Source organism: Pristiophorus japonicus, chromosome 6 (assembly GCF_044704955.1).
Source record: "Pristiophorus japonicus isolate sPriJap1 chromosome 6, sPriJap1.hap1, whole genome shotgun sequence".
NCBI lineage: Eukaryota > Metazoa > Chordata > Chondrichthyes > Pristiophoridae > Pristiophorus > Pristiophorus japonicus.
The window spans coordinates 104,298,854-104,320,745 of NC_091982.1; the positions used below are offsets into that span (position 1 = coordinate 104,298,854).

The 21,892-nt window shown below is 45.9% G+C and overlaps 1 protein-coding gene across 2 annotated transcripts in view; it reads left to right on the forward strand.

The window, feature by feature from the left end:
- The window catches only part of LOC139265747 (diamine acetyltransferase 1-like), a 32,403-nt gene extending 13,112 nt beyond the window's left edge, over window positions 1–19,291 (forward strand). The window contains exons 4-7 of one of the 2 annotated variants that reach the window (XM_070883093.1): window positions 7,728–7,811; window positions 15,861–15,962; window positions 17,522–17,562; window positions 17,677–19,291. In XM_070883093.1, the coding sequence (XP_070739194.1) occupies window positions 7,728–7,811; window positions 15,861–15,962; window positions 17,522–17,562; window positions 17,677–17,847 (398 nt within the window). In that variant the 3' untranslated portion in view covers window positions 17,848–19,291. Of the gene's footprint in view, window positions 1–7,727; window positions 7,812–15,860; window positions 15,963–16,941; window positions 17,258–17,521; window positions 17,563–17,676 lie in introns of those variants that run through there. The other variant, XM_070883094.1, reaches the window with a different exon arrangement.
- The last annotated feature ends 2,601 nt before the right edge of the window (window positions 19,292–21,892 follow it).

A 21,892-nucleotide genomic window follows, 5' to 3' on the forward strand; every position in this document is an offset into this window, starting at 1 on the left:
AGGTGATGTCATTGAAACAAATAAAATTCTTAAGGAGCTTGACAGGGTAGATGCTGGGAGACTGTTTCCCCTGGCTGGAAGTCTGGAACTAGGGGCCACAGTTTCAGAACAAAGAGTCGGCCATTTAGGACTGAAATGAGGAGAAATTTCTTCACTCTAGAGGGTTGTGATTCTTTGGAATTCTCTACCCCAGAGATGCTCACTTGAGTATATTCAAGACAGTGATTGCTAGCTTTTTGGATACTGAGGGAATCAAGGGAATTGGGGATAATGCAGGGAGGTGGAGTTGAGGTAGATCAGCTGTGATCTTATTGAATAGCAGAGCAGGTTCGAATGGCCGAATAGACTACTACTGCTCCTTTTTCTTATGGTCTAATCTCGCCATATAATTGAAGTCCCTCATCCCTGGTATCATTCGAGTAAATTTCCTCTGCACCCTCTCCAAGGCCTTGACATCCTGAGGTGTGGTGCACAGCTTGTATTTGGACTGGACTTGTATTCCCTTCAGTATAGAAGATTAAGGGATGATCTAATTGAGGTGGCTAAGATGATGAAAGGATTTGATGAGGTAGATAGAGAGAAACTATGGGCTAGAGTTTCCACTTCACAATGCCCATCTAAGGCCCATCTATCGCCCAAAACTGACCTCTATCGCCCATTTTGAGCAAAAAGTGGAAACTAGGCCCAAAACATAGGCCGAAAAAATAGGCCCCCCAAGTTTCCACTTTGATCGCCGAGATGATCGCCCAAATGATCGCCCACACAAGGCCCATCCCAAGTTTCGGCATCTAGCATGCACTTCGCTGGGCTGATGCAAGGCCCAAAAAAGTGCTCAAAAATAGTTGCTTTTTCAGGGCCTACGAGAAGGAAATGGGCACTACGGACACCATTTTTAACTTCGGAGGAAGGGTGGAGAATTAGTTCTGAGTCATTTAGAGAGTAAAATTGAAGCAAATTGTACTCAGAAATTTGGGACAGGGAATATAAATAGGTATTATCAACTTATTTATGCTAAATAGATCTCATATATTGGAATTATTTAGTAAATAGCTTTTACATCGTGAAGTTATTTAATGATGTTGTTGGTGCCTATCAAACTGACTGGTATACAGCTTAGAGAGTACAGAGAGGGCAGACTAGAGTGATTAGAGAGTATAGAGCAGAGAGATTATTAAAATTAGTGAAAATAATTATTGATAATGATATGGGGCCTATGCTTTCCCTGCCTTTAATTGTAACTGCTCACACACTGGTTACTGAAAGGATCAATCGTAGACGGAGACGAAGACAGAGGAGAGACCGTATAGCCAACGAAGATACTTGGAGAAGCAATCCTACCTGAACTTGTCTGAAAATGCTTGTCTTAGGAGGCTGCGATTCCGGAAGGAGATCATCGATGAGATATGTCAACTCATCAAGGGTGATCTGCAGCCTTCCAGCACCATCAGAACCGCACTGTCCGTTGAGGTGAAGGTTACTGCTGCCCTAGTCTTTTACACATCGGGATCTTTTCAGGCTTCAGCTGGCGACATCTGCCATATCTCTCAGCACGCTACACACTGCTGCATTCGACAGGTGGCTGAAGCCCTTTAAGCTCGCAGGATGGACTTCATAAGCTTCCCAATGACCAGGGAGGCACAGACCGAGAATTTATTGAGGACATAGGGGAGCTTAATCAGCATGGCGATCTAGCACCGGTACCACCACACCTTTCCTGAAGACCAGTAGCCAGTGGCAGTTACACGGCCGCTAAGCTTTTGTGTCAGCAGCTCATTAATGAACGCTTCGCCTGAACTATTATTGTTGGCATTCAAACGTCCAATTACAGTTACGGTTAATCAAAAGTTTCATTTCCGTGGGGAAACAGAATAAACAAACAAATATGCATGAAAAACTGTACGTTGTAAAACTTATGTAACTAAGAGAGAAGGTACAAAAGTTGTAGAAAAACATTTTTTTTATTAAGAAACAAATTTTTTTTTAAGAACTAATGAACAACACCCTCCCTCCAAACCCTCACCCCCTACACCAACCCACCCTTCCCTAAAAATCCCCAAAACATTAGAAGAAGAAGAAATTGAACATTTTAAAGAACAAGTGACCATTTAAGTAATAATAACAAGTGACTGTTTTAGTCATGACAACAAGTGACCATTTTAATGATGCTAACAAGTGACCATTGAAGTCATGCTAACAAGTGACCATTTCAGTAATGATAACAAATGAACATTTAACTATTGAATACAAGTGGCCAATTTAGTAACAATAACAAGAGAATAATAAAGTGATAATAACAAGTGAACATTTTAAAACAAGTGAACTATTGAGAAGCACTCCCCCCTCCCTACCTGCGGCCACGTTTCCCTCCAAATCCTGTCCCACCCAAAAAAAATCTCCTGTTCTTCCTCCTCCTCCTCCTCCTGCTCACACACAGCAGCAGCAGCAGTCTGCACTGGCTCCTCCTCTGGCTCTTCCTCCTGAGAGTTTTCAATTGGTCAGTGGACGTGTCCGTTGACTCCATCAATACTTGTTGACCTTTGAAAGACAAATGGAAGTTATAAACAACGTTTAACAATGCAAATCAATTCATTTCAATTAAGAAGTCAAAACATTACCATTAGCCCATATGCACAAGTGGTCACCAGGCCTAACATGACCTAATTTGAAGATCAATAGTACATCTCAGTAGTATAACTCAATTATATGTCAAATTAAAGTATCATTGCATAGGATTACTCACGTAACAAATATTTACTATTGATTCACACAATGCACAGTTCTCATTATTCACGTGACTCTAGGGTGTGTTCGGCCACACCACGGGTTGTGACCGAATGACTTTCTGGCCCCACCAAGGCCACTGCAAGCTCCTCGTAGGCGTTGAGCGATTGCAGCATGGCACAACCCCTGCCCGTCCTGCGTGCTCCCACTGGTTGATGGAAATCTTCTGTAATAGATAAGATAACATTGCACGGCATAAGCAGATGGATTTGGCAATAAACATTTCAGACTGACAGATTTATAAGTTCAATTTCAAGTTTGCAATACATTGTATTTAAGATATTTCATACTGTAACATTAAAATTTATGTTGCGGTGCATAAATGTAATCATAATTTAATCCTAATTTAGTTACTTAGTCATGCTTAAAGATTACGATATAACATTGCAGATTCTAATTAGATTTTCCATGCAGTATTAAATAATAAATATGGATGATTTCTAATTTAAATTTCAACTTACTCTTGCAGCCGCCAGTAGACTGTTCCATCTTTTCCGGCACTGGTCCGGTGTCCGGGCTTCATTTGATACCGACGTGATCACGTCGGCAATCTCTGCCCAAATCCTCCAATATGCACGGGGTGGAGGTTTCCCATGCCCACCCCGTGTCAGATCCTCCTACCTCGCGCTTACACTGTTAACTAGGGCCTCATTTGCCTCCTCGCTGAAGGGTTTGGCCCTTCGCTTTCCTGCAGCTCCCTCCATTCTTTAAATTTATCTGTTTTTACAGCTGCTCAAGATAACCTGCTTCCTTTCTTCACTCTCTCTCTCTCTCTCTCTCTCCCTCTCCCTCCCAGACCCACACAGAGCTTCTGAGCATGTGTGAAGACCCTTGACCTCTCAAAACGCAGGAAGGGGCATCAACCTGAAAAAAAAATCAACCTGCACATGCACAATAATGCGTTGCTAGGGAAGCTTTTTTTTCCCATTCATATTCCGTTTTCTTTAGGCACTAGTGAGATCGGTGAGAAATCACATCGCCCATTTGACTTCGCTGGGCTAAGGCAGAGTGGAAAATCGCAAAAAAAAAAAAATGGGCCTTGAGCCGGCGATCAGCACGGGCAATAGGTCTCGCATCGCTGGAACAAGGCCCATTTTTTTCGGCCTTAGCCACCAAGTGGAAAGTCTGGCCCTATTTCCTCTGATGGGGGGAGCCCAGAATAAGGAGGATTAAGCTTAAAATTAGAGCTGGGCCGTTCGGGGTGATGTCAGAAAGCACTTTGTCACACAAAGGGTGGTGGAAATCTGTAACGCTCTCCCCCAAAAGATGTCGTTGATGGGTCAATTGAAAATTTCAAAACTCGGATAGATAGATTTTTGTTATTAAGGGTTATGGAACCAAGCTAGGTAGATGGAGTTAAGATACAGATCGGCCATGATCTAATTGAATGGGAGAACAGGCTTGAGGGGATGAATGGCCTACATTTCTATGAAGCATAACCAGCAATTTATAAAGGTTTACCATAACTTTCTTGCTTTTGCAATCTGTGCCTCTATTTGTAAAGCGCAGGATCCCGTATGCTTTTTTAACAGCCTTCTCAACTTGCCCTGCCACCTTCAAAGATTTGTATATATATGAGCCCTCTGGTTTCTCTGTTCCTGCTCCCCTTTTAAAATGGTACCTTTCAGTTTATATTGCCTCTCCTCATTCTTCCTTTCAAAATGTATCACTTCACGATTCTCCGCATTAAATTTCATCTGCTGTATGTCTTCCCATTTCACCAGAAGGTCTATGGCCTCCTGGAGTCTGCTACCATCCTCCTCGCTGTTTACTACTTTACAAGATAATGGGTGGTGAATGGGCCCTGAGAGCCATTGTCTCTGCTGCCCCTGCTTCCATAGATCGAGGAGTCTCCACATACAGTAAGCAGCTGCCAGAGTCCGATATGATCACAAAAGCAAAATACTGCCGATACTGGAATCTGGAATAAAAACAGAAAATGCTGGAAATACTCAGCAGGTCAGGCAGCATTCTGTAGCGAGAAAGCAGAATTAACGTTTCGGGTCGATGACCCTTCATCAGAACTGGAGAGTGTTCGAAAAGAACAGATTCTTAACAAGCACTGAAAGGGGGAGGGGAAGAAAGAACAAAAGGGAAGGTCTGCGATAGGTTGGAAAACAAGAGAGATTAGAGAGCAAAAGGGATGATGGGCTGAATTCAAATGGTAATGCCAGGAGTTAGAAAAACATTAGTCGAGATAGGGTGTGAATGGCGGGATTATGACCAATTGCCATTAGAGACAAGGAGAAAAAAAGAAACGGGCTCCGAGGGTGGGGCAGGGGGTAGAGGGAGCCAGCCAAAGATTGGCAGTGGTTACACTCTGAAATTCTTGAACTCGATGTTGAGTCCAGAAGGCTGTAAAGTGCCTAAATGAAAGGTGCTGTTCCTCGAGCTTGCGTTGAGCTTCGTTGGAACAGTTTAGGAGACCGAGGACAGAGAGGTCAGAGTGGGAATGCAGTGGAGAATTAAAGTGACAGGCGACTGGAAGCTCAAGGCCACACTTGCGGACTGAACGGAGGTGTTCTGCAAAGTGGTCACCCAATCTACGCTTCGTATGTAGACATGTGTATGTAGACGTGTGTATCTATCCGTGTGTATCTATCCGTGTGCACTCTGGCTGCTAAGCGTTAAGCATTATCTGGGCTTCAAATAATATTGTTACAGAGAACACTACTTCAACATCTGGCTCCCAGCAGACATTAGTTTGAATTATTTCAGTCTCCACATTCATCAGTTTTATGGCTTTGGATCATCAATTATCTTTTTGTCACTGTCAGGTAACTTGAAGAGGTACATGGGAAATATGGTCTGTTTGTATTAATGGTCCTTGTACATTTACCTAGCATATTGATGCATACTGACAAATGGAGGCGATTTCTGACACTAGTTCTGTATCACAACCTGCTGATTCCACACCCATCTCAAGACGCTCTCTTAATGACAGTGATTTGGACGAGTTACTGCTCCAAACAAACCCCATCTTCCACAAGAGACAAGCTGATGCCTTCCCGATAGATGCCTGCCTACTACCTGAAGCTTCTCTCCCCTGCCCTCACCATCTACTCCCTTTGCTCAGCAGATACGAATGTGCAAACCAAATCCAGCTCAAGAGTGATAAAATAGTGCTTTAGTTAAATCCCATGATTTGAGAGGGATGGCGGGGTGGTGGTGGGGGGGGGGGGGTTATTAATATTCCTCCTTCTTCTCCATTCCATCTTCTTCTCCTTTCCTGATCTGGCAAATCTGTTGGAGTAAAATAGCCCCTCCCCCACCCTCATGATGAAAACTGCCCCTCCCCCAGTTTCTGTGTACCTGCCCCTCCCCAGTCCCCGATTGTACCTGCCCCTCCCCAGTCCCCGATTGTACCTGCCCCTCCCCAGTCCCCGATTGTATCTGCCCCTCCCCAGTCCCCGATTGTACCTGCTCCTCCCCCAGTCTCTGTGTCCCTGCCCCCCCAACAGTCTCTGTGTCCCTGCCCCCCCAACAGTCTCTGTGTCCCTGCCCCCCAACAGTCTCTGTGTCCCTGCCCCCCAACAGTCTCTGTGTCCCTGCCCCTCCCCCAGTCTCTGTGTCCCTGCCCCTCCCCCAGTCTCTGTGTACCTGCCCCTCCCCAGTCTCTGTGTCCCTGCCCCCCAACAGTCTCTGTGTCCCTGCCCCTCCCCCAGTCTCTGTGTACCTGCCCCTCCCCAGTCTCTGTGTACCTGCCTCTCCCCCAGTCCCCGATTGTACCTGCCCCTCCCCCAGTCTCTGTGTCCCTGCCCCTCCCCCAGTCTCTGTGTCCCTGCCCCTCCCCCAGTCCCCGATTGTACCTGCCCCTCCCCCAGTCTCTGTGTACCTGCCCCTCCCCCAGTCCCCGATTGTACCTGCCCCTCCCCCAGTCTCTGTGTACCTGCCCCTCCCCCAGTCCCCGATTGTACCTGCCCCTCCCCCAGTCTCTGTGTACCTGCCGCCTCAACAGTCTCTGTGTCCTTGCCCCTCCCCCAGTCTCTGTGTCCCTGCCCCTCCCCCAGTCTCTGTGTCCCTGCCCCCTCCCCCAGTCTCTGTCCCTGCCCCCTCCCTCAGTCTCTGTGTCCCTGCCCCCTCAACAGTCTCTGTGTCCCTGCCCCTCCCCCAGTCTCTGTCCCTGCCCCCTCCCCCAGTCTCTGTGTCCCTGCCCCCTCAACAGTCTCTGTGTCCTTGCCCCTCCCCCAGTCTCTGTGTCCCTGCCCCTCCCCCAGTCTCTGTGTCCCTGCCCCTCCCCCAGTCTCTGTGTCCCTGCCCCTCCCCCAGTCTCTGTGTCCCTGCCCCTCCCCCAGTCTCTGTGTCCCTGCCCCTCCCCCAGTCTCTGTGTCCCTGCCCCCTCAACAGTCTCTGTGTCCCTGCCCCTCCCCCAGTCTCTGTGTCCCTGCCCCTCCCCCAGTCTCTGTGTCCCTGCCCCTCCCCCAGTCTCTGTGTCCCTGCCCCCTCAACAGTCTCTGTGTCCCTGCCCCTCCCCCAGTCTCTGTGTCCCTGCCCCTCCCCCAGTCTCTGTGTCCCTGCCCCTCCCCCAGTCTCTGTGTCCCTGCCCCCCCAACAGTCTCTGTGTCCCTGCCCCCTCCCCCAGTCTCTGTGTCCCTGCCCCCTCAACAGTCTGTGTCCCTGCCCCCTCAACAGTCTCTGTGTCTCTGCCCCCCCAACAGTCTCTGCGTCCCTGCCCCTCCCCCAGTCTCTGCGTCCCTGCCCCTCCCCCAGTCTCTGTGTCCCTGCCCCTCCCCCAGTCTCTTCGTCCCTGCCCCTCCCCCAGTCTCCGACTGTACCTGCCCCTCCCCCAGTCTCCGACTGTACCTGCCCCCTGCCCCCCCCCAAAACTCTGACTGTACTTCTGATGACAGTTGCAGATCGGAAGTGAAACATACTTTTATTTGTTGCTGTAATGGATTTCTTTCCCTCAGGAAGTCGATTCTTCACCTTGATATTGTTTGTTGCAGACTTGCTGGAAGATGGTTTTGGCGAACAGCCCTGCTATCATTGTCTCATTGCAGAAGTAGCGAAAGAGGACCAAGCACCAAACGGTAGAATTATTTTGTCTGTCCCATGACTGGAGTCTTCTTACGTATGATTGATTTGGGACTATTTCAGTTCATTTCTCTTCCTTTCTTTCTTTGCCTTGCCCCTGTTCTGCAGACGGTAGCTCGCGCTTGGGTACAGTCCCGGGAGAGCTGGCGGACACTCGAGGGCTGGATTTTCGGCTTTGCTGATTTCGGGGCTGTAATGATGGTGGGCGGTAAAGTTTATGCCCGGGAACAGTTTTTGCTTGTGGGGGGGGAAAACAGAAAATACCTCACCAAACACATTCCCAATACATTTTTTTTTAAAATTCGTAGCTAATCGTTCCAATTCTTTGTCAAATCACAAACGCCAGAGGTCACCTTGCACACATCAAGGATCACTCTACGCCAATGCTCTTAGCCAAAAGGCCTAGAGCCACTGCACCGTTCCTGGAAGTACTGCAATACCAGGTTCGTGCCATGGAGGTGGATGGGTCAGGCCCCCCACACACCTCCGTGGAGGTGGATGGGTCAAGCCACCCCGCCCACCTCCCAATACATACGCCGCTGCAACATAAATTGTAAACAAAAAGAAAAGAAAAGATAATCACACTTGCCTGAGGTGGACATTACTTACCTCACTGCAGTCGGTACAGGTTGGACAGCCCGTTTTCACAGGCGGTCCCAGCAGGGCATGCAGATCGGGTGGGAGTCAAAAAGCGAGCTGGTGTCGCCACCAGGGCGTTGCACACCGGATCAACTCTTCCAGACGGTACTGCTCCGCGCCCCCCGCAAAACCGGCCCCGAAAACCCCTGTGGGGCGCTGGAAGCTGACTGTCTACCCAGAAGAGCTCACCGTCACCACTGCCGCCCCTCCTGGACTGAAAACAGAAGCGCACATCACCGGAAAATCTGCCCCACAGTGCTTTGTCTTAAAGGCCATTCACCTCGTGTGATGGGCAGTGATTGTTGGAAGACAGTTTGACTGTGAGCCTGGATGGCTGGGCCTCAGCCTATCCTCGCCTGGCAATAATGCAGTTTGTGATATATTCACAGAGCACAGCACACACAGCTCCTAACATGGCAGGCATCTCTCTCGGAAGCCTCCGGAATCTGCCTGGTTCTGTTTATTATTAACTCTGCAGTTGCAATACACAATACGTCCACATCCACAGTGTGGAGCTACAAACATTACAAGCTTACAAACATTACACTTCTCCCTCCTTAATGAAGAAGTTATTACAACAAACATCATACATAACTTTCATATTTATGCATAATACAGGCTATATACCTATTTTTTTCCATATTTACAGATTTAACTTTACCACTTGTTTTCTGTTTCGAAGAGAATACCTTCACTCTCGAACAGAACCTTCCAAATAGGATGTTGATTTCACACTCATTCGAGGCTCATCCTGAGGAACGTTTTCCTCCACGGAATTTCCTTGAATTTCATTTGAACTCACTCTAACTTCAGGCTCTTTGTTTTCCTGACTCGGACTCAGACTTTCATTCTGATTCTCTCCTGGATTTGTTTCCACTACATTGGATTTAGGATTTGCTACTGGTGTATCAAAACTATCTGATGAGTCAGAAATAATTGAATCATTCCCACCTTCAACTCCTTCCATGTCTGTAGGTAAAATATGATCAATATGAACAAACCTAACCTGTCCATTATCAAACATCTTTACCAAATATGTGCGAGGACCACATATCTTCACCACTCTTCCTGGTAACCACTTTACCCATTTATGATGATGGTTCTTCACTCTCACCTTCTGGTTTAATTTCACACTTCTCTCTTTTACTCTACCTCTATCATGATTCTCTTTCTGTCTTAATTGTGTCTCTTCTACGGACTGTGCCAAATTTGGCTTTAACAACGAGAATCTGGTTCGTGGCTGTCGTTTGAGAAACAACTCTGCTGGTGTTCTACCAGTAGTTGTATGAGGAGTATTTCGATATGTAATCAAAAAATTAGCCAATTTGTGTCCAATGACAACTGTCGTTTCCTTGGATTTGGATCTAACATTTGTTTTATGAGGGCACGTTTTACAATTTGTACAGTGCGCTCTGCCACACCATTCGAAGCAGGGTGGTATGGTGGAACCTTGGTATGTTTCACACCATTTTTGCTCGTGAATTGTGCAAATTCTTCTGAACGAAATTATGGTCCATTATCCGAAACAATCTCTTCAGGGAGGCCGAATGCAGAAAATAATTTTCGTAAAATGTCCAATGTTTTACTTGTTATTTTCCACATTGGAAACACCTCAACTCACTTTGAATGGCTATCAATCACAATGTTGTCCTTCTAACTCAGCAAAATCAATATGTAGCCTTTGCCAAATCCTGGGAGGCCATTTCCATGGCTGTAATGGTACTGGTCGTGGTTGCTTGCTTACCAATTGACAAGTCGTACACTGACTCACGATGTACTCTATATCTTTATCAAGACCTGGCCACCATAAATAACTGCATGCAAAACTCTTGGCCAAGCACATTCCCAGGTGCTGGTCATGGAGGTCACCTAATAATTTAGACCTGAATTTATTTGGTATAACCAATCTTGCACCCCATATGATACAATCTTTATCGACTGATAATTCATTCCTACGAATGAAGAATGGATGTGTATCTTTGTCTGTTACCTGGCTTGGCCATCCATTTGCAATATACTCATACACCTTTGACATCACTGGGTCACATTTGGTTGCTCTACCAATCTGTTCAGCTGTGACTGGCAGTTCATCAATGTATGAAAAATAAAACACTTCTTCCCTATCAGATGTAACTTGTGATTGGGAAGGCAATCGAGACATTGCATCAGCATTACTGTGATCAGCTGATTGTCTACATTCAATATCATATTTATATGCTGACAAAATCAAAGCCCATCTCTGCATTTGGGCTGCAGCTAATGTTGGAACTGGGGACTTTGGATGGAGGATTGCTGTTAGGGGCTTATGGTCCGTAACGATGGTAAACTTACGACCATACAAGTATTTGTGAAACTTCTTGACCCCAAAAATTAATGCCAAAGCTTCCCTTTCAATTTGCGCATAATTACTCTCACTGGCACTGAGAGTGCGTGAAGCAAAAGCAATTGGTCTCTTCTCCCCACTATGTCATACATGAGAGATCACTGCCCCAACTCCATATGGAGAGGCATCACATGCTAGCTTAATCTCTTTAGATATGTCATAGTGAACTGACATGGTGCTCTCTACCAAGTTGCTTTTACACTCCTTGAATGCTGTTTCGCATTCTTTTGACCACTTCCAATGGACCTGTTTTTTCAAAAGTTCATTCAGTGGATATAATACTGTAGCCAAATTTGGTAGGAACTTCCCATAATAGTCCAAAAGATCCAAGAATGAACGAAGTTCAGTGACATTCCTGGGAGTGGGTGCATTTCTGATTGCATCCAGTTTTTCCTTGGTCGGATGTAAACCATTTTTGTCTACTCTGTACCCTAAGTACTCCACTGAGTTTTTAAATAACTCACACTTACGAGCAGACACTTGTACTCTATGCTTCTCTAGCCGTTTGAGGACTTCATTCAATATGTTATTATGAATTTGCCTATTTGGTGCTGAAATTAGTATGTCATCCAAATAACATACTACCCCTTCAATACCTTGCAGAATCTGGTTCGTCACCCCTTGGAATATGGCAGGGGTGGAAGACACTCCAAACAGTAGCCTATTAAATTGATATAGGCCTAGATGAGTATTTATAGTCAAACGTGACTTGGACTCCTCATCTAGTTCAAGCTGGAAGTAGGCATTCGTAAGATCCAGTTTTGAGAAGATCTGACCACCTGTCAGTGTTGTGAACAAATCTTCTATATTCAGCAATGTATTGGGGACATTACCCTCTAGAACCTGGTTTACGGTTACTTTATAATCACCACACAATCTTACCTTACTATCGGACTTAGGTGCAACAACAATGGTGTAGCCCAATTACATCGATCTATCTTATAATGTTCTCAGTCTCTAGTCTTTTGAGTCTTGCTCAACTTTCTCCTTGAGTGCATATGGTATGGAACGTAGCTTGTAGTAAACCGATCTAGCGTCGTTCTGTACCCTGACTCTCACCTTGAAGCCTTGGATCGGACTGCCCGTTTTGCAGAACACCTTCGGATATTTCTTGATAACCTCATCCGTTGATGAAAATCTCGCTTCCACACAGAAAATCTTTCTCCAATCCAGCTTCAGTGAGCTCAACCAATTTCTTTCTAGTAAGGCAGACTTGTCTCCTTTCACTACTATTAAAGGCAAGTTCTGAAATTGATCTTTATATTTCACCGGTACGGTGATATGACCTACCACAGGAATTTTCTCTCCCTCATAGCCTCGCAGCTCTATCTTGCATTTCTCCTGTTGAAAATCACGCAATTTGTCGCGGTATAGTGACTCCGGTACTACACTCACGGATGCACCCGTGTCAATTTCCATTGGTATCTTGAATCCCGCAACATCTATATGGATTCTGATGCTTTCCAAATCGCTGTCCGTTAACCTCGTGCTCCTGATGACGTGTAACTCTTAACATCTTGTCCTGTTGTTGTTCTTCCATGCTATGTAGTCTCTTGGGATATTTGCTCATAGCTTTGAACGCTGGACTCATAGCTTTAAAAGCTGGTTTACCCTTCGCAAGATGCCCAGTCTTCCTGCAGAAGAAACACTCTGCCTTCACGTATGGACAACTTTGAGCAATGTGTTGTCCCAGACACCTATAAGCATGACTTTGATGCTCTGTTAGAATTTCCAGTTTCTGAGACTTTGGGCCCCTACTATCTTTTACTTTGAACCTGTAGGTGATTTACCTCGGTTGACTGATGACCGTAATTATTATTTAATTCTCGGGAATATTGTTCGGCCATGACCATCGACCTCGCTATCTGACAAGCAATCTCAAAAGTCAAGTCATCCGTCGTCAATAACTTCGTTCTGATTGCATCATTTTTCACCCCACAAACAAAATGATCCCGTAATGCTTGGTTTTGAAAGTTACAAAAATTACAGTGCATCGATAGCTTTTTTAATGCTACGATATTATCACTGATACTTTCATCAGCCTTGTGATTCCGAATCCCGAAATGATAGCTTTCAGCAATTTCTAATGGTTTGGGGTTATAGTGCTGCTCCAGCTTCATTAAAATCTCTTTAAGCGTTGTGTCCTTTGGCTCGTCAGGCACAAGCAGATTTACAAGGGTTTCGTACAATGCCGGACTCGCCTCCGATAAGAAGATCGCTTTCTTACGTTCCAACACAGCCCGGTTCTGGACTACATTGTCTGGAACTTCGATTATGTTATTTGCAGTGAAATACATTTCTAGCCAATCCACATGCACTTTAAAACGTTCCCGGTCGTGTCTATCTTCCCCCAAATGTCCGATTACACTTGCCATTTTAATCTCTAGCTGTTCACACCGTGTGCTGTATTTTACCTCGGATTTTGTAGCTTTTTTCCAAAGACAGAAACTTCCAAAGTCTCTCTGTCGGCTGGCTGAATCCTTCCCCAACAAAATTTAAGCTTTAAATCATCCGAAAAATCCCATCTCATCGCCAAATGTGCTATATTCACAGAGCATGGCACACACAGCTCCTAACGTGGCAGGCAGCTCTCTCGGAAGCCTCCTGAATCTGCCTGGTTCTGTTTATTATTAACTCTGCAGTTGTAGTACACAATACGTCCATATCCACAGTGTGGAGCTACAAACATTACAAGCTTACAGACGTTACACAGTTCTAGTGGTGGGGGGAGGGAGATGAATATTCATCAATCTGCGAAACGCTGAGCAACATTTTTTGTTTGCTTTCATAGTCCAGGAAATGCTGAGGCCAATTATACATCACCAACACCACCTTGGCTAAAATTTACTGACGCAGTACAGATTCGAGATTTGATGTGCGATCTGAGTGGTTTGTGTGGCCCAGCACCACCCCACTTGAATGGTGTGTGAAAACTGCGACTCAGTGCTGGCACTGTCACCACTGAGTCAGAAGGTCATGCGTTCTGTGCACATAATCGAGGCTGACCCTTCAGCACAGTACTGTCAGGGGTGGATGAAACAGTAACTTGAGCCCCCATTTGCCTGCTCCGGTGGACATGAACAATCCCGCAGCACTATTTGAAGAAGATCAGGGGAGTTCTCCCAGTGTCCTGGCCAAGATTTATTTGGCAACCAGCATCACCAAAACAGATTAAGTGGTCAATTATCTTAGTACTGTTTTCAGATCTTGCTGTGCACAAATTGGCTGTTATGTCTGTCTACAACAGTGACTACACTTCCAAAGTACTTAGTTGGCTGTGAAGCATTTTGGGATGTCCTGAGGATTTGAAAGTCACTATATAAGTGCAAGTTCTTTCTTTTCTTATATAAGTTAAGAAGCAGTTTACTATAACGTTTAACAATTCTATCTTGTGATATTGGTATCACTGTCAAGGCCGGCATTCATTGTCCATCCCTAGTTGGCCTGAGAAGGTGGTGGCGAGCTGCTTGAACTGCTTCGGATGTTGTTCTTTGTAGCAGTTTGATAGAGCTGAGTGGCTTGCTAGGCCATTTCAGAGGGCAGTTAAGTGTCAACTACGTTGGTGTGGGACTGGAGTCACATATAGGCCAGACCAGGTAGGGACAGCGGGTTTCCTTCCCTACAGAGCATTAGTGAACCAGTTGGGTTTTATGACAATCCGACAACTTTATGGTCACTTTATCTGCTACCAGGCCTTTGAATTGGCAGACCAGTAACATGTGACATACAAATTAAGAGGAAGTATTATCAGGAAGCAACAGCGAGTTCCTGGACAAACTGCCATTGCCATTCATGCCACATGACTTTTATTCATCAACTTAAAGTGATGCGCAGGCCACCTTCACAGAGAGTTGAAGTGATCTCCAAGACGAAACCATTTGTAGATTTTCCGATTAAACATTTTATATGCCGATGGGAACTCAGTGAAATAAATGTCTTGCTTCCAGCATTAAAATAACGCTGCTAGGAAATCCTAAGCCTACATATTTAAATTCATTGTATACAAAAGTACTGGAAGTGCACAGTCGGTCAGTCAGCATTTGAAAAGAGAAAAGATGAGCTTTCGGGAGAAGCACCTCTGCCAGAACTCCCTTTACATCGCTTGATACAATGAAGATGGTTTATCAGGAGGGGAGAAAATAAAAGGTAAAGTCAAGAAATTTGCTGCTATGCTCAAGAGGAACTTGAATTGCTGCTAGATTTTATCCATGTTTTTAAACAGACTTTGATGGCAGAAATATTACCTGTTCCTACAACTGCCCAGACTTTTATTGAATTTGAAACGTCACCACCGTGACCATCACAGCTTTCATCCTGTGGGAAATTCGGTAATTCTAATTCTAATTAGATCATACAACTGACCGTTGTTCTTCATTGTAGTTTCTAGCAGCTGTGCCCACTGCCTTTATGTATCAGCCCTGGCTCAGTGGTAGCACTCTCACCTCTGAGTCAGAGGTTGTGGGTTCACAATCCCACTCCAGAGATTTGAGCACAAAATCTAGGCTGACACTCAGTGCAGTCCTGAGGGAGTGCTGCACTGTTGGAGTTGCTGTTTTATGAATGAGATACTAAACTGAGGCTCCGTCTGCTCTCTCAGATGGATGTAAAAGATTCCATGGCACTATTCGAAGAAGAGCAGGGGAGTAATACAGTAGCGACTACACTTTATAAAGTACAGGTATACTTCATTGGATGTAAAGCGTTTGGGATGTTCTGAGATTTTGAAATGTGCTATATAAATCTTTCCTTTCCTTATACCAGCAATAGTTAAAATGTGGAAAGCAATTTAATATTTAAAAGGCAGAGTTTTCAATTCGAATCATCAGAAAGTTGTATGTTTTGACACATGCATACTCACAGGTGTGTGTGTGTGTGTGTGTCCATGATCAATTTAGCAACTAATTAATATTGGCAGAATGCTCATTGACCTTTCCTCAACTATTGTTCCCCTCCCCTACAAAAATGCCATTATCACTCTCTTCATTAACAGCATGTTCTGTAATAAATATTCTTTTACTTTCAGGGCACACAGTTGTGGGCTTTGCCATGTATTATTTCACATATGATCCATGGACTGGAAAAATGATTTATCTTGAAGACTTCTATGTAATGGAACCCTACAGAGGTAAACTGTGCTGATGAAAAGTATAATTGCATCTTTTGAAGACTTGTTCATTTTCCACAATTAAGCTTGTATAATATACACAGGCAATAGATAAAGATTCATCGCCATGAATAGGGACACAGCCAGTGTTTCAACTGGCAGCCTCTGTGCACAATACCAAGAAACTAGCCCAAACACCTGGACACGTTTTATTCTCCAGTTTGAGGCACTGGGCAACTGTCTCTGACTGAGCTGGAATCCAGTGACTGAGCTGGCCCTCCAGTGACTGAGCCAGTCCTCCAGTGACTGAGCCAGTCCTCCAGTGACTGAGCCGGACTCCAGTGACTGAGCTGGCCCTCCAGTGACTGAGCTGGCCCTCCAGTGACTGAGCTGGAATCCAGTGACTGAGCCGGCCCTCCAGTGACTGAGCTGGAATCCAGTGACTGAGCTGGCCCTCCAGTGACTGAGCCGGCCCTCCAGTGACTGAGCTGGAATCCAGTGACTGAGCTGGAATCCAGTGACTGAGCCGGCCCTCCAGTGACTGAGCTGGAATCCAATGGCTGAACTGGCCCTCCAGTGACTGAGCTGGAATCCAGTGACTGAGCCGGCCCTCCAGTGACTGAGCTGGAATCCAATGACTGAGCTGGCCCTCCAGTGACTGAGCTGCCTACAAAGCAGGCAGCTTTACCTGTTTCCAGACCTGTGCATGGTGTAAAGGAGGATCCTTGAGCAGCCTTCTTATAAGGAGAGTTCCTCAGAGGCAACCTCTAATAAACATCGGTTCGGATAGGTTTACACAAATCTGTTATAATGTGCTTGTCAGTTGGTGGAATTGTCTCATAGTGAACAGGAGCCCCCAGGTATCCCCAGAAATGTGTATCAGGACTTCCAGCATTTCTGTGGGTCCCAATGCTGAAACCTAGTAGCTGTTTATTATGCTGCATGGTAGATTTTGTTTTGCTTCCACTCGTAATATAATGTAACACTTTCTACTTACCAGGTTTTTCCCCTGCAACAATCTTCTCACCAAAAATACTGTGCCATTCCAAATACCCACTGAACATTTTAATCATCCTTAATGCTGCTGGAGTACCTGTAGATTACTACATGGCAAGGTCTTTTTATAATAAAGATTGTAAGGATAAGTACAAATGATCGAGCTTATTCTTTCATAGAAACCTATGCGCCTCCATCCATCACAGCATCAGTCTCTCATATTAATAACTCCTTGCCTCCACTACCATACTGAGAAGACATTTCCAGCTTTTGGATAGCATGCTGTCTGACATCAGTCTTGAGCCTGCCTTTTACTAGTTTGGTCACATCTTCCCTCCCCCTACGACAGTTGTGGTTTAACTCAAAAATGTTTTCAGCGATGGTCACCGTTTCTATTCCAATTGGTATCTTGAACACCTCTCTTAAGGTCCTCAATTGTTTGCTTTTAAGACTGGAGAGTCCACGTTTTTCCTAACCTCTCATTATTCAGTCCGTTGACACGAAGGATCAGGCAATTTTTAAATGTAATTTCTGTACAAAAGTGAAACATGGTTTGAATGAAAGCATTGTGACTGTGCTTGCAGGTTTGGGTATAGGATCTGAAATCCTGAAGAAGATTAGTCAGGTAAATGAGTAGTTGAGATTTCTGAATAACTACCAAACGTATTACTGCTTGAGGATTTTAAAGCCCTCCTTTTCATCACTGATTTAAATTGGATTTCTGTTGCTCTATGTTTAGATAGCAATCCAGAACAGGTGTTGCTGTATGCATTTTCTTGTTGTGGGGTGGAACACAGCCTCCATAGAATACTACACAAGACGAGGTGCTCTGGATCTGTCAAAACAGGAAGGGTGGCATCTGTTTAAATTCAGCAAAGAGAGCATGATCAAACTGGCATGTGAGGAATGACCGGATCACCGGAGGACAGCAAAGGCCAAAGAACGCTGCATGTTTTGTTTCCCAATTTGAAGGAATGAACAATTTTTGGTACAGGCATTCTTCCTGCAAGAGGATGTCTGAGCATCTCCCTTTGCATCAAAACTACCAAGATCCCTTCAAATATTGCACAGTAATTCAATGACTGCACTTTCCAAGAGATACCATAATGGATGAGACTCACAGAACTTGAAGGTTCTATTGCCATTGGAAATGAAGCAGATACTTGATTGAAGAAGCATGAGTATGTTTATTGCCAGTGATGTTTATTAATACTCAGCTGTTGTGTGAATTAAAGTGCCTTTTTGTTTTATAATGTAAAGTCCTTAATACAGATTTGTATTGGGAACAGAGTCCTGCATGGAACTATTTTAGAAAAGTTTTTGTGAATTACAAGAGAAAATTTGATATGACTTCCTTACTGTTTAACATCAATGGGCCATTTGTATACATGTCAGAGTGTTGTTCAACCAAACTGAAGACACGGAAAAGTTTAAGCAATGATTGACAGTCCCGTCTGTCATTTTCCATCAAGCGTCACTTTGGGAAAGCTGTCATATAAATGGCAGAATGTGATCAAGCCGTGTGCCAGGACTTAATATCTCGTGATTTAAAACAGCTCGAATTGCTGTTGTGTAGTTGTGGGGTGGGGTTGGGGTGGGGGCGGGGGAAGGGAAGGAGAGACAATGGGCTACTGAAAGGAAAAGTAATCCTCGGCCACTTTTTCTGACTATTTTGGCACCAGCTTCTAGGAACTTACATCCCATGACGCGCAATATACTTCACTTTCGGGCAATACAATTTGTTGCACCAGAATCATAGAATGACGCAGCAGAGGAGGACATTCGGCCCATTGTACCTGCGCCAGCACCCGTAGCAAGTGTCAATTAAGCTGTTTCATTGGGCTCAAGTTTCCACAAGAAAAAAAACGGGCGCCCCTCCGAGCTGGGCGCCTGTTTCTCGCGCCACAAAGTGCGCCTAAAAAAATCCTCGGTATTCTCCACCTACTTGCAGGTCCTCTGGCCCTCGGCGCAGCCGGCACAAGCTGTGGGGGGGCGGAGCCAGGTCCCTGCGCTGAAAACAGTGCCGGGACCTCTGCACATGCGCGCTACAGTCGGCACGCAAGTGCAGTAGCTCCAGGCGTCGAACTGTGTGGGAGGGGCCCGAAGCACACAGCCCCTAGCCCTGGCCCAATGGCCTCACTGGGGCTGCGTGAATAAGGCTCCTCCCACGGACAGCTCCTGCTCCCCCCCCCCGACCAGACCCGACACCCGCCTCTGGACTAGACCAGACCCGACACCCGCTCCCCTCTCCCCCTGCCTCCGGACCAGACCCTACACCCGCTCCCCGCGCCCCCTGCCTCCGGACCAGACCAGACCATACACCCGCTCCCCGCCCCCCCTGCCTGCCACCAGATCCGACACTCGCCCCCTGCCTCCGGACCAGACCTGACACTCGCTCCCCGCCCCCCCTGCCTCCGGACCAGACCTGACACCCGCGCCCCCCCCCCCACCTCCGGACCAGACCAGACACCCGCTCCCCCCCCCCACCCCCCAACCAGATCCGACACTCGCTCCCCGCCCCCCCCCCCGACCAGACCCGACACACGCTCCCCGCCCCGCCCCTCCCCCCCCCCCCCGCCTCCGGACCAGACCCGACACCCGCTCCCCGCCCCCTCCTGCCTCCGGATCAGACCCGACACCCGCTCCCTCCCACCCTGCCTCCGGACCAGACCCGATACCTGCTCCCCCCCCACCCTGCCTCAGGACCAGACCCGACACCCGCTCCCCGCCCCCCCTGCCTCCGGACCAGACCTGACACCCGCGCCCCCCCCCCCCCGACTAACCCGCGCTCCTGTTCCCGCCCCCCCGACTGGCCCCAACCCGACCCGCACTCCCGCCCCCCGACCCCCCCCCCGGACCCGATCCGACTCCCGGACTGGATCCGACCTGACCTCTCCCCCTCTCTCTCTCTTTCCCTCCCTCTCCCCCTCTCCTCCCCCCCCCCCCCCCGACCTGAACCGAACCAAACCTCCCAGACCCGACCCAACCCAACGCCACCTACCTGTAAATCTGGTGCTGGGGACGGGCCCTGCCTGAAGTCTCGGGCCGGCCCGTTCAGCCTTCGGTCCCGAAAGGCCTGCCTGAAGCACTTTCACACAGGTAGGAAGATGGTTTATTTAATCTTTTCTTTGCTTATAAATGTTTATTCAGGTTGGATTTATTTGTATAATATTTGTATAAGTATAAATAAGGATTTATTAAAGAATTTAATGACTTCCCTTCCCCCCCCCCCCCCCCCCACCTCGTTCTGGACGCCTAATTTGTAACCTGTGCCTGATTTTTTTTAATGTGTAGAACAGCTTTTTTCAGTTCTACAAAAATCTTCACTTGCTCCATTCTACTTTAGTTTGGAGTACGTTTTCACTGTGGAAACTTTCAAATCAGGCGTAAGTGGCCGGACACGCCCCCTTTTGAAGAAAAAATTCTGTTCCAAAGTAGAACTGTTCTACCTGACTAGAACTGCAGAAAAAAAATGTGGAGAATTGCGATTTCTAAGATAGTCCGTTCTCCACCAGTTGCTCCTAAAAATCAGGCGCAAATCATGTGGAAACTTGGGCCCATTAATCCCTCTGAGGTAGCCCAGAACCAAAGCTGCATATAGCCACAGATCTTATTTTTTTAATGACATAAGTGGGGTGGATAAGAACATAAGAAATAGGAGCTGGAGTAGGCCATTTGGGCCTTCGAGTCTACTCCGCCATTTAGTAAGATCATGGTTGATCCGATCTTGGCCTCAACTCCACTTCCCTGCCCTCTCCCCATAACCCTTTATTCCCTTATCGTTTACAAATCTGTCTATCTCCACCTTAAATATATTCAATGACCCAGCCTCCACAACTCTCAGGGGTTGAGAATTCTAAAGATTCACAACCCACAAAGAAGAAATTCCTAATTTCCATTTTAAATGGACGACCCCTTATTCTGAAACTATGCCCCCTAGTTTTAAAATCCCCCACTAGGCGAAACATCCTCTTTGCATCTACCTTGTCGACCCCCTCAGAATATATGTTTCAATAAGATCACCTCTCATTCTTCTAAACTCCATTGAGTATAGGCCCAACCTGCTCAACCTTTCTTCATAAGACAACCCTTCATCTCAGGAATCAACCTCATGACCCTTCTTTGAATTGCCTCCAATGCAAATATATCCTTCCTTAAATGAGACCAAAACTGTACGTACCCCCTGTACAGTTGTAGGACTTCCCTACTTTTATACTCCATCCCCCTTGCAATAAATGCCAAGATTCCATTTGCCTTCCTAATTACTTGCTGTACCTGTAACTTTTTGTGTTTCATGTACAAGGACCCCCAGATCCCTCTGCATTTTGTAATCTCACCCCATTTAAGTAATAATTTGCTTTTTTATTTTTCCTACCAAAGTGGATAACCTCACATTTTTCCACATTATACTCCATCTACCAAATTTTTGATTTCATTCGACCTCTTTTTGTGTAAACTGACTGACTTTTCAATGTTAAAATGGTCTTGGTTTTGACAACAATTCCATGGCTTCAATCTCATGGCCCAAAATAGACTGACTTAACATTTGGACTAAAATGTAGGGGTTGTTCCGTCTGCTCTATATTAAAATGTGGACCAATCACATTTACAAAACCACCGATTTGTTTCTCTTCTACAATTTCTGATCCAAATGTTGGAATCACCAATTCTACAATTCTGAATAAATGGAATACTAAACCTAGTCAACTCCCTCCCAAATCAAATCTAGAGACAGTAACCTATCTTACTAGTCTAATTACATCTAAACAAATATGGTTTTGTCAAATGTATGTTTCTGTCATGGTTGAATCGTTGAATAAATTATCTCTGCTACAAAGCTTTGTAAACTGGCTGTTTTTAATCTGCAGTTTTAGAAACTGATCCAGATATTACATTTGCCAAGGTATATGTCCTGTCAAGCACAGATCTGTCACACAATAGATGTCATACTTTTT